At 33.7% G+C, this 14,511-nt stretch overlaps 1 protein-coding gene across 1 annotated transcript; it reads left to right on the top strand.

Moving 5' to 3' along the window:
* Nucleotides 1-362: 362 nt before the first annotated feature.
* LOC132728995 (sulfotransferase 1A1-like) lies at nt 363-13,768 on the top strand (the record flags this gene model as incomplete). Its single annotated transcript, XM_060714721.1, is given in 6 exon segments — nt 363-461; nt 8,843-8,955; nt 10,327-10,653; nt 11,310-11,410; nt 11,880-12,060; nt 13,517-13,768. Coding segments are annotated over 6 exon segments (909 nt in total). The 3' UTR covers nt 13,630-13,768.
* Between the last annotated feature and the right edge of the window lie 743 nt (nt 13,769-14,511).

The following is a 14,511-nucleotide window of genomic DNA, read 5'->3' on the forward strand; positions in this document are numbered from 1 at the left end:
TGAACTTAATTCAAAGTTTAATATTTAGAACATAAGGTCAATATCTAGAACAAAAGGTCACTATTTAGAACAGCTAGAACATTACTGATGATTACATTTAATGATAACAGTAATTAAATTACTCGCTCGTTATCATCAGCCTGATATTAGTTAATGAACAAGGTTAGTCGACGTAAAACTGAGACTGGTATAAAACAATTTAGGACAGCTACAGATTTCGTTTTCTACTTTTATTTGGATCAATAAACATTGTTAACTCTACATGTCACTGAAACGTTAAGAAATACATAAACGTATAAAAATACTCATTGCAAAGTAAAACAATACTAACTTCAATTTTAACACACGCGATTATATCAAAGCGGCAAGTGTGTAGGTCAAGATACGATGTCTAAAATAAAAATTGAACTTCCGGATGGGACGGAGACGGAATGTATCCACGCCTACGGGTTAACTTACAAGTAAGTTGGATTTAGATTTTTTTTATCATTTTCTTTTTGTTTCGCAGTGAAAAGAAAATTTGTACCTTTGTTTGACTTACTTTTGATATGTAAAACATACAAGGAACTTATATTAATCAACAAACGGCCTGCACGAACGAAAGTAGACATTCTCAAAAAAGAAAAAAAATCTTCATATTCGTTTGTACAATCATTTATTTTTACAAGTGTTTTGCAAGAAATACGATTTCATACCGGACACGGGAAAGAGTAAATCTAACCCCATGTTGTCTTTTGCTAGAAGTAGGTTGTTGAGTTAATGTAAACAGTTATTGTCATCTAAGTCCTTGACTGAGATCTTACATTGGGTTTATGATGCTTTTAATATTGACCTCTCCGTTACAATATTGACATCTCCGTTACTAGGTAAAATATCCCTGCGGCGTTATAGGTAATAAATAACATTTTGAGTCTTAATTTGAATTCAAAATGAACCCAGTCCGCGTATTTTTATACAGCTTCTAACGACTAAGGAATTTTATCTTCTTAACGAATCATGTGTTTATGTGGCGCTAAATTGGTATAAAGTCACACCCGTCTTCATAGCCCATTTTTTTAAATAAGACAATAAATCTTTTAATCAAAATGGTCTTTTGAAAGATGTCATTTACCCTGAAACCGGCCTCTTCAACATCAAGTCCAGAAACATTTATTTAGATAAAGTCGGATATACAACATATGCTTACACAAGCTCCGTAGAGCTTTTTAAACCATCAAAAAAGATGAATTATACAGGAATACTTTAAGTGGAAAGTGTGGTCTATTCTGCATGTGACCTTTAAACAGAGGTATGACTGGGCATGCATTTTGTTACTTCAGTCTATTTACATAAATGTAGCAGCATAGGCCATTCTGTTTCTGTGATTGGTGTAAAAGATCTATAATTGACAAGTTTTTTTTATAAACATTGTATATATTTACTGTATAGAGACTTATGTTAAAAGTTATAAGTGCAGGTGTTACTGTATCAGTAACCCATGTGTAAGAACGACACTTTTTATAACTTTTATTTTTGTGTAGCTCTGTTAGGCCACATGTGTCACAAATCACATTCGTCACAAGTTTTTATGAATTTGTGACGAATGTGATCACATTCGTCACAAATGACTTTTGTGACGAATGTGATTGACCAAAATCGGGTAAAAATGCCAATCACAAACGTCACAAGCAAAATTGAGAATTTTTAAACAGGCGAATCACAAATGTCACAAGTTTATTTTTCAATATGTGATACACGGAATATCATAAGGACAAGACGACAAAATTTTCCATTTTTTCATTTACCTTTACACATACAGGCAAAAATAATCAGCATGTGTTTATTTGGCGATCCCTCGTTTAGATATGTTCTTGAGCATGCCGGCAGCCGTTTTCGTAGACTATTTCAAGACATTGGCTTAGAAAAACCACAACTACACATAGGACCTTCGGTATTGGAGAGCGTACCTAATGTAGTAAGTGTTCGTCTGCTCTCTCGAAAAGCTGGTCGAGGAAGCGGACTTTTAATGGAAATCCGACGAATAATAAATAACAAAAGATGGTTCAATGCGTGGTTGCGATTAAAAATATCTGGAATAGGTTGGTATGAAATCGTCGACATATTTTACCGTTAAAGCAACAACTTACAAAGACCTCGCCAAATAAACACTTGTCTTGATTAAGAATGATGGCTTATTGAAAGAAACTTTATTGAGATACACGGACATATTTTTTTGTTTTTCTATAGTTATCTAGAACATATAATTGTGTCGTGCCACGCAAAAACCAAACTTTGTTGACTTTCGCTGGACATGACTCAATAATGATTTACTTTTGAAATATTGCTGAAGTAAAATAAATGCCAGTTTTATTTTGTTTTATTTTCTTAATAAATGTTAGAATTAGATCCTCACAAAAATGGCCGATTTAAAATATTACGCACTTTTCACAAATTAGTAAAAACATGACTATAACCGAAGATAAATTGAAGCTCATGTATGCAAAGGTGGAAAATCGAACTTTATTAATTTTGATGTCAAACATGTTAAAATAAATTTCGGAAATAGATGCAGTACGCAATTTTGAGACACTTTAATGTATGGAATAATGACGGGGAGTTGTGTCGTGAAGTCCATAAAGAAGGGATAAAAAGTTGGCCGCTTTCTATTGAACAAAATCTATTAATGATATTCAGTCTTTTCATATACTGCACCTTGGTTTTAATGTGTTGGTTGATCACGCGGGAAGCTAGAACTACTAGTAAGCCAAGACAGAAAAAACCTATATAAGGAGCGAGTGAAGCTGTTTTAGTATTCATTCTATTTTTACGATGTTCCGTTTCAAACAAAAGTATTTTAGTTCGACTTTTCCAAGAAAAGGAGAGCTTACCTACTCATTGTCGTTAATATAAGCTAAACGGAATGTTCAGATTTATTTTCGTTTCACTTGTTTCTCCACAACTGAAGCTGTTCACTTAAAACTTCACATATGTGTATGAGGTGAACGTGAAAGGTCACATCCCAAGTTCCATAACTCTGTCATGTATTTTGACTGAATAGTGTCTCTTTTTCGACTTAGAAAGTCAGTGTTTAGTTTTTGCGTGTAACTTTTATCTCTACAACAACAGAAGATATTGACTTGAAGTCACACACCAAGATTCATAATCTTCCATTTTGACTGAATTATTTCCCTTGTTCTGCGTTTAGTTTTTCTTGTAACTAGTACAACCACAAAAGATATTAACACATGTGTTCGGGATGAAAATGTTAGCTAACATACCAATACCCATAACATTACCCCATTTTTCCAATTATTAACCTCTGTGTTGAGTTTTTTCTGTAACTAGTATCTAAAGATATTCACATGAAACTCGGTATTATGTGTCTCGTATTTGGATGTTATAACACGAAAAAACATGCGTTATCCCTATATTGAAAATGAAAAGCAAAACATAAATTAGCAATAAAAAGGTTATAGAACAGGTCTGGTGTGCCTAAATGCGATTTATCACATGTTTGACGTCGCGGGAGTGTAATAAAGCCATTACATATTTTCCATATTACTTAGAGGTTATTATACAGGGCAAGTGTGCCTGAAGGAAGATATCGGCACACTTGGTTAGGTATTGGCCCGAGGGCTTTAGCCCGAGGGCCAATGCGGACCAAGTGTGCCGATATCTTCCTTCAGGCACACTTGCCCTGTATCATAACCTTTTTATTGCATATGTAGACACTCAATTATGTTATTCTTCTAAACAAAGTTTAATGTTTTATCTCCATACTGTTTTCTAACAAATCGTGTCTATTTTCTTCACATTTTCCGTTCGCCACAAACATTTGTATTTTAAATATCTGCTCATTAAATTTCTATAAAATCATATAAAAATGTGCAGAAATTTAATCTTTATCTATCCTGTTGCGTGTTATGCTGATAAGTTAACTATAAGTTATATCTTGAGCGCTCCAACGTCAAAACTTGTTTACGTCAACCGGACGTGACGTCATGATATGGATTTTTGGCACACTAGCAAGTGTGCCGATATCTGGCACACTTGCTCAATGCATGCTTATATCGGCACTCTTTGGGCAATATCAGCACACTTCCTTAGCATTTTTGTTACTATTTATAGTAACAAATGCAATAAACTAGTATAATATCGTTTTGACGTCGACGTCATTTAACGTTAGCGGACGTCGCTTGATTTTACCGCGTTTATAAGGCAAAATAACAACAATTTTTCGGTTTATCGGCTCCAAAATTTAACCTGTGATATGAATAAAATAATAAAATGCTCGGCAGAGCCTCGCAATTTATTATTTTATCCAACTCGTTTAATAAATTCAATATGAAAAGACACTCATGTAATATCCTCTATATTGGCCTACGAGACCGCTAAAGCCCTCGGGCCAATACCTCTTCTTGGCCAATATTGCATTCAGACACACTAGACCTGTGTAATAACCTATAAATACGCAACGGCAAACACTATAAATAGAAAAAAAATGTGAATTTAAACGTATATGAGTTTTGTCCATGTAATATGACTGTGGTCAGGTGACGTGATGCGCCAAATATCGATATCGGTCCGACTTCCGGTTGGGCCGATATCGATTTCCCACTTCGGGTTGCTAAAAAAACGCGGAAAGATTGACAATTTTATAAGAAAAAATACGTTTAACTGAAATATATCTTGATAAAAAAGCAAAATTGAAGAAACACTTGAAAAACAATCTCCAAACAGTTAAATAACGCCAAAATATATTAAAAACAAATGTTTGTGAGGAAATGACGTCAACGTCATTAGACGACGTCAAAAGTCCCTCGCTTTTTAAAATAAATTATACATTGTCGCTGAACAATGTTTTCAAACGATTTTTTTAATTCTATAATGAAAACCAAAACATAAATGAGCACATGCAATAAAAAGGTTATAGAACAGGTCTGGTGTGCCTTAATGCGATATGGGTCTACAAGATCGGTATTAGCCCTCGGGCTCTTTTAGTGGGCCAAAATCGAATAAAGGCACATCAGACCTCTGTAATAACCTATAAATATATCCCGCCTCTAAACCAATGAAAATTCGTGAACTTTATTAGCAGTATTATAATTGCGGCTAGTATTGTGCAATGTGAGTTTGCTTTTAGTCTTCTTGGAATCCATGTTGTTATTCATTACTTTATATTCTAGCATAAAACTGCCGTTATAACCATGATTTCGGGGTGTTTTAACAGGACCAAAAAGGTCTTTTAACAAGGAGATTCTAGCGCTCATGCGCTGTTAAAACACCTTTTTGATATACGTTTTCCGTGGCACAGCGTCAATACATTGTGGCCCGGACGCTGCTTTAACTAAAACGGAAATGACGTCACGGTCACATACAACGCTGACGTTCCCGTGCAATCCGAGGAAAATCAGTGATGTTGCTTGATTGTGTATGGATTGTGTTAGATTTATGCATGCTTTATGCTAGAATAGCGTTAACGAATGATTGTTCCGTGTCATAACAACTGCTGAAACCCTCGGGATACGTTGGGTCGGGTACCAACTAATCCCTTGGGTTTCTACAGATATTTTAACACGAAAAAAGAAACATGCGTTATTCCTATATTATATCAGAGTTCTTTAGTACTGACGGCTCATCTAGGGTTCAATATGGCGCGGTTCATATATTTATTTTACCAGTAATATCTATAAAGGAAAGGGTTAAATGAGAATCATGAAGGAAGTTGAATAAATAAACTTAAAGAAAACTTAACATTTCTTGTAGAATATGATTGGTCTTGCGAAGCTATAATTACACGAGGTCATTCAAATATCTTGCAAGCAAATTCGCTGAATTAATGTTTACCGCCGACAGCATCATATACTGATTGAAAATTAAACAATTGCAGGATACATTTCGAATAAAGACTCCGGGGAAATAGTCGGTTAAAGCATAAATTATCAGGGCCCATATCACTCAAGGTCACGGCGATAATGCACATGCCCTTTTTGTATTGAAGGTTCCCACACAATTAAAATTAGATATATTTAACATTTGAAGACATGAAATACTTAAGTTATCTGACTGAATATTAAGCAACCAGGGGTCTTAACTTCGGGTAAGTGCCGTCAATATACACATCTCCGCTTGGTATTAGATGTACCCACATAGTTTTGTTTAAATTATTCAGCAGATTTGTTGAAGAATAGGGTTGAATTAATGCTTTTCTATGAACAATAAATGATAATAAATTATGGATCATAACTCTGTATTAAACGGCCAAACGGGAAATACTGATGATGATGATGATGATGATGATGATATGCACATCTTGTTTGTTTGTTTATGTGTTTATCTAAAGTCGCCGCCGGAAAGCCCATATAAGCGACCGTACCCTCAAGTCGGACCAAATCCTTTAGTGTCCCGTCGAGATTTTTCGAGATGCGCATCTCCTCTTTATATTAAACTAAATTTCGTTGAAATTCCTAGAGCGCAGAAAAGCAATAGTTCTATATACAGTGTTTTATAAATAACAACAACAACAAGGGGCAATAAGTCTGTTTTTAAATAGAAATGGAGATATGCTGGTTATATGTGCAACTGGTTTGTGAATGAAGGTTCCTACAAAGTTGCAGCATCGATATCCATCCAGAAGTTGCTGAAAAATAGCGTGGAAACGAAATGATTCCATATACAGTGTATAATAACTAATCAATGGCCGGATAGTGCGGAAACTAAATCTGGACTGACAGGCGGACGAACACGCTAAAACAGTCCCATCACTCCCGATTTCATCAGCGGGGGAGGGGATAAAAATGTCTGTAGTTTTAGTTCCAATAATTGATTTCAGTCCTAAAAATTTGTGACGTTTGTGACTCAGTGAAAAGCATTGAAGAAAACAATATTTATCTCAAATTTGTGACATTTGTGATTTTAAACTCGTGACGAATGTGATTGTCTAAAACATTGGATCACATGCATCACAAAATTTGTGACGAATGTGATCTCATTCTTCACAATTGTGACGAATGTGATTTGTGACACATGTGGCCTTACATAGCTCTCTTGATTAGCCTTAATGCATTTTGTGTAAAAGATAAACAAGTCTAAGTAACGCTTCATTAACTTGCATCGTAAAGAGTATGGCCGGTGTAAAAAGAATTTTTTTTACGATAAAATATATGTATACGAGTATAACTTAATGGGAATTTGTTTTGATATTACGACTGATAATTTATATATTAAATAGTGAAGTGGAGAACACCCACGCGTTTACTTGTACACAGCAGCCTTTTTTTTATCAACTTAAAGGCCCATTTTGGCCAAGAATAATTAATGTTTTTTTTTCTGAAAAGCTTTTTATTATACATTTTTTCAATATTAACAAAGTTACTCACTGACCAATAACCTGAACCATCTTTACATCTGTTGGTATTTAGAGGTTAATACTTGGTTGCTGCTCGCCATAATGCGATAATGGTCATGGCCTGAGGGCCGCAGGCCCGAAGAACATTATGAACTCGAGGGCCATTATCGCATAATGGCGAGCAGCAACCAAGTATATTAACGTCTTTAATACCTATGTCCGAAATACAGAATCCTACTCTACATTTTTGAGAGAATTATATTTAGATCTAGTGCCAGGTTTTTGAAGTTTTGTGCCTTCAAGAGCGGTTTCTGAGACTGTCTAGGTCTAAATGCGAACGATCCGACCTTTTCGTACAGTCAATCTAAAATCATTTTTGGAATTTCTGAGGGTCATGTATTGTCTTGAGTTTATAAATCTTCAATGATAAGCTTTGCTGATTGTGATTAATTATGTCATTTAAACTTTAAAAAAAATTGTGTGCAAGTGACTACAGTTCATTCAACGTCAGCAGCCATCTTGAAAGTCACTGAGAGTTGATTACGTCATTCTGCACGTGCGCTCATTCACTCGCCCATTATGGAAAAATAATGCCGAGTAGCAAGGCGGCCGAAATTGCATAATGACCTAGATCTTGCCATAACGGCCCTGAAATACCCTAGATTTTGTTACTATATATAGTAACATAGGTATTTATTGGAATTAACTACAATTATAGTAATTTGGTGTCAATATACTACTGTGTTTACATTTAGCTACTTTTATTACAAATTATTTTACATTAAATTTTATCGCTACTTTCTTCAGAATACAAGCATGCTCTTAAATCATTTTTTTTAAATGTAATAAAACTCCTGTTTTTCCTTGGTAATGAAATAAAAATTATCCGTCATAATGTGCCTTTAAGACATGTCCATATAACGTTGATATAAATATAGAAAAACATCATTATTACCACTCAATGCTATTTTGTACGGAAAATTACGAAATGAACCGAATTTTTATGAACATTTGGTGAATGTAAAAGCTTATTATAGAGGCTCCACCTAGTTTTTTTCAAATGATGATATTGGAGATTCCAAAATTATGTATCCATTGATGGAGGTCTGGACCGCTAACTGTGTGCAAAAGTTAAAATCTTTCCTTCTCAAGCTTTTAAATTGTAAAAAATGACCGAAAATGAAAAGGATAAGAAAATCTTTAACCAAACCTGACTACTAATAACACAAATCCTGATATCTTTTGCATATATTTCTATTTTCCCTAGTTTATCTATGTAAGACAGTCAACTTTTAAGTTTTCAGGCTTTTGAAATTGATAGGGTTCCTTCACAGATTTATTTTTTGTGTGTTGAAGACCTCATTTAAGTTGGCGCATATCTTATATATAAATAAGAGATTTATCTGTTCACAGATTTTAGCTTTTTGTTTAAGACCTACAGTAATATATTGGAACAAATCATATATGTTTTATATAAATATAAATAAATAAATAAGAGTTTTATCTCTTTTACAGTGCGGTTGTTCAAAAGTTTTTCAAAGACACAGATTTAAAAACTCACATTGAAGAAATTCGAGATTTGGAAATCCGAGACGATGATATATACCTCGCTACGTTTCCAAAATGCGGTAATAATTGTTATTTTGTATTAAATCTCGATTTTTTTTTTACTTTATAACTACATGTCATACTTTGGCATGCGATTTCTTTGGGTTTTTTTCCATGTAGAGTATTTAATGTGTGTATGTTTTAATGCACCTTATTAGAAATCATCAGACCATTTTTAATTAACTAATTTATCTTCTATATTTTTTATTAAGTAATATAGGGATTTAAATTAGCAGAGATGTTCTTACCATTATATAAGTCCTCTCTACCACGTCCTGGAAATGAATTGATTTATCTAAAGATATCTATGTTTCTCCACCCGCAATCCCTGCCAGTTTGTGTAGGGTAGGGTGGGTCAGTCGGTAGGTAGGTTGGTTGGTAGGAAATATATATATTTTTTAACAAAAATTACTTTTTTCTACCTAAAGTATTTATGGTGGGTAGGTAGCGGGTCGGGAAACAAATAATATATTTTTAGGCCCGGGGTGAAAATGTTATCTTTGCTACAAGTCCTTGCGTGCCCATAACTGAATAACAATGTCATAATTATGTCGTTTACATTGCGTTCCTTTTCCTTAAGGGGAATAATTGAATATTATTATGGCGAACTATGGTTTGTGTGTTTCTTTAAAAGAGAATATTTGAAACTATATGTATATCGTCATTTGTCCCAACAATGAAAAACCGTCATATTCAAGCACCATTACTCCAGATTCATGCTTTTTTCATGAACATTTTGAAAGTGTATTTAAAAGTAAACAAAATCTGAAATGAACAATAAAAGTTATTTGCACAAACAATCCGCGTAAATTATCAAAAAGAATAAAAGACATGCAAAAAATAGCCTTTACTGCATTAGTTACGCTGTAGAAATAGGATGAATGATACTAATAAGTTATTTATAGCACATATCTTGTTGACTCTTACTTGAAACCTTTTACTTTACTTATAATTTGAGAACATTTTTTGAAGTCTTTTCCGAAATATTTTGGCTCATGCATGTAGCTTTAAAATAATCAAACTGTATTTCATATACATCTATATACTTGTACTAGCAAATAAAATAAATATTCAACAAAAGTACATATGAGCCGCGTCATTACAAAACCAACATAATGGGTTTGCGACCAGCATGGATCCAGACCAGCCTGCGCATCCGCGCAGTCTAATCAGGATCCATGCTGTTCGCTTACAAACCCTATTACAAGTATAGAGAAACTGATAGCGAACAGCATGGATCCTGATCAGACTGCGCTAATGCGCAGAATGGTCTGGATCCATGCTGGTCGCAAACCCATTATGTTGGTTTTGTCGTGACGCAGATTCAAATTATTTATATTTTTTGGGAACTATATTTTATAAATAACACATGATTTCTATATTTTTAAAAGGTACACATTGGGTGTGGGAAATTCTCGTGATGCTTAAACGCGGAGACGCTGAATATGATACTAGGGAGAAGGAGACATTATTCCTGGATTTCAAATCTTCTAAAGAGGTCGACAAAAGCCCGTCACCAAGAGTATTAAACTGCCACTATCCCAGTAAATTATTACCGAAGGGAGTCTTACAGAAGGGGACAAAGATAGTGCACGTGATGAGGAATCCGAAAGATGCATTTGTATCGTACTACCACCATCACAAAACATTTAAAACTGGACCTCTTGCGCAGAGCTTTGACAAATACCTACCATTGATGACAGGAGATTATGGGATATGTAAGTTGAATTTGATTAGCATACTTAATTCACGATAATAAGAATTCTTTATCAGAGATTTTGATAATTTCGCCGGATAAAAATCTTATCAACTGTAAAGTAAATGTTTTTACAAGACATAAATTTAGCAATTTATTCAATTACATTCGATAATTATCAAATAATAGTATACGGGTTTTGTCCAGAAACCACCTACTTAGCTGTCAAATCTTTTGACAAATATCTATTCTATATACCTAATTCTAAAGCAAAGATAGCTTTTTCTATAAATGAAAAAAGAAAACAAACGAAACAATAATTATGCTATTTATTATATCGGATCTGTACATCCGTTTTCTTTTGATTTTCAATATTTGTAATTAAGTGGACTGATTTTCAGTTAAGTTTGAATGCATTGGTCAACTCGATTGCTGAGAAATTTCATTTTACTTTCTGAAAGTTCGTACCCTCTTATTGTTCGTATCAACACATTTTCTTATCGTATTGGTAAATGTTGTAAATAATTTAATAAGTATTGTATACATTGGTAACAATTTTGACAATATATGAAATGATTTAGAGATAAACCTTCGAGCATAGAGAGTATTGTAACAATATAAATATTTTCGTGCAAGTTTCAAACACTCATCAAACGTGTATATGTATATTTATTTCAGACATGTTTTATCCATGGTTTACGTATGTTAAAGAATGGGAGAGGTTTACCAAGGCGCATCCTAAACAAATTCTCAATCTTTTCTATGAAGACTTAAAAGAGGTAAGTTGAGAGGGTAGCCTCTGCCGAGCGACCCTTTGTAGAGCAATAGCCTCTTTGCAGCGACAGTCAGTATTTATTCTTTACAAAATGAAACTTTACAAAAAAAAATAATCTCTCTTGAGGTAAAATCGTTATCTAAAGGGTGTCGTTGTGCAGAGGGTAATATGTTATGGTAAAATAAATAATACAAACAAGTACATAAACAAACTCAACATTTGAACAACACATGTCTCGAGCATTCTAAACCAAAAATTAAGGAAAATTAACAATTCATATTGTAGGCTTTATACAAGAACTGGTGAATTTGTGAATAGCTTTAGCACACTTTTATGCGTGTATTGTTGTAAGACAACTTAGATAATCTTTGTGAATCAAATGTTTCACACAAGCTTCAGTCAGGCTATTGTGTTACTGAAAGATCTATTTAAATTCAACATTTGATCTGATTAGCTGTTTTTATGTTTGGCAGGATCCCGTAAGAGAGATTAAAAAAATCAACAATTTTCTGGACACTGGGCGAAGTGATGAACTTGTAAAGGATATTGCTAAAGCATGTGATTTCCAAAACCTTAAAAAAGCCGATGCTGAAGTTAAAATCAAGGAGGACCCTAAAAAACCTGCTGGAAAGCCGTCTCCAATGTATAGAAAAGGTGACTATATAGATTGCATACTTATATAACGAAAGGTGTAGGTAATTAATCATAAGATAAAAGGTTTAATTAAGGTAAAGAAAAAACGTTTAACATAATAAACAAGTATGCTCTTAAATTCCTCTATAAATATATAAGATGCCATATTATGCAACAGTCATGATTCCCATACTAAGTATATAAAAGAGGAGGAGTCAACTGCTTTCCGTTATTTTTTATTTTATTGAAAAAGAGTAAAGGTTATTTACATTGCTTAATGCACGTGTATAAAACACCCATTTAGTGAAAACGTTAAAGATCCTGTAACTCAATTTTTTATGGTACTATATCATAAATATAATGCTCAAATGAAGATTTATCAATATTGTAAGTTCCAAAAAGCATTATTTGCAAAGATATTTAATATTAATAAAGGGAGGTAATTAGAAATTTATTTTCTTTAAAGTCTAAGTCACATTTTTCAATAAGAAATACATGCATATATTTTAATGATTATATACAATGTGCACAAATATTTGCAGTACATATTTTACATATACTTTGATGTTTGAAAATTGTTTAAGAAGGATAATAACTCGTTTATACATATATAAAAGTGTGTTAACAACCCACCACATACAGGATCTGTTATATAGAAATAACGTTAAACGACCCAGTAGGGGCGTCCGTGGCCGAGTGGTTAAGGTCGTTGACTTCAAAGCACTTTCCCCTCACCGCTATGGGTTCGAATCCTGACAGGGACTTTGGATTCGTCCGTGTGAGGAAGCTATCCAACTAGCTTACGGAACGTCGGTGACTCAAGTGCCAGTTCATGCCTGAAATAATGCACGAAAGGGCACCTAAGGTCTTCCTGCACCAGTAAAGCTGGAACGTCGCCATATGACCTTATACTGTGTAGGTGTGACGTTAAACCCAATCAAACAAACAAAAATATTACCCAGTAAAAAACATGATAATCTTATATAACCCTAGAGGATGATCAGCATCTGTAAGGAATTCATAAAATTCATTTAATGTGAATTTTACCCATTAATTAACTGTTATATTGTAATAAGATTTTGGCAGATTATATGGCCTGATATAAACGGTTGTTTGCATACATATCCTGAGCTACTGGGGTTATATGTAAAAAAGGTTTAAATAAGGCCGTATAGCCTGTCAAGTATTACAAATTCATAATGCATTACTAATTTATAATGCAGCAAAATGCCTTCATTGGAGAATTAATAGAAATAACTTTAAAAAATTAAATAGCAGCCTTTCTATACACATAACGATCAACCGACACAAAGCGACATTACAAACGTGCATTGCTATAAAGATAACATAAATGTCACGATTATTCAATGAAGAGTCACCTTAGAAAATATTTGATTAACATGATACTTGCATTTTACATTTTCATGAACAATTCTAATCAAAGAGTTATTCTATAAACCATATATATTTTATATAGGTCAAGTCGGTGACTGGAAAAACCATTTTACAGTAGCACAGAACGAAATGTTTGACGAGTGGCTGGCAGAAAATCTTATAGACACGGACCTTAAGTTTAGATATACACTATGAGAATATAGAAATACTTTTTTTCTAGGAACAATAGAACATTTAAATACATTTTGCCAAGTATCTTATTTGTATTAATATATGCTATGTTGATATATACTACACGAACAAATTGAGTATATTAAAATGTTTGCTTTACTTATGTCTGGTTATGTTATGATTCCATCCTTTATCCACTATTTTAACGCATCAGCCTATATTTAACGATAAAATATAAAATGCGATTCTTATAAATGTCTTAATACAAAGGCGTAAGACGCCCATTACGCAAACTTAATTTTTTTATGATGAAATTAGTTAAGTTCTGTTCCGTACTATCCACAACAACGCATCTCCAATACCTTCCGGGGACGCCGCGCAGGAAACGGCAACAATCATTTCAGGACGCAAACTTATGGAAGCACTGGAGGGCCCTTTTGACTTCTGACTTAATGACTTTTGACTATTGACTTGGGAGTTGTGACTTGTGACTTCTAAGTTGTGACTTGTAATTTGTGATGATGCATTGCCGCTCATTTTAAGCCAGGAGATCCAACATGGCGGAGAGCGATTTGTCAGATGATGTAAGTTTTTATAATTTGCTTGAATATTCTTCTTAAATAATGTAATTTAGCGATGTTATACATATCCATCACTAATCGGGCAATACAATTTGGACGGTCTGTGTATTTTTGTTCTTTGAGATCTAGATGCGTTTACCATAAGAAATTAACACTCTCCTCAATGTGAGAAAAGTGACTCCTTTCAAGCCTCACGGGGGAACCGAGTCTAACTTCCATCAATCAAACAATCTATACTTAATGAAACTTATAAGTACTAAGATTTAAACTTGCAGATAAGCTCGAGTTTTCAAAATATATGCCAAATCAAGTATTGGCTTCTTGT

The sequence above is a fragment of the Ruditapes philippinarum genome, unplaced genomic scaffold, assembly GCF_026571515.1.
Source record: "Ruditapes philippinarum isolate M1 unplaced genomic scaffold, ASM2657151v2 ctg7350_1_1_1_1, whole genome shotgun sequence".
Classification (NCBI taxonomy): Eukaryota; Metazoa; Mollusca; class Bivalvia; order Venerida; family Veneridae; genus Ruditapes; species Ruditapes philippinarum.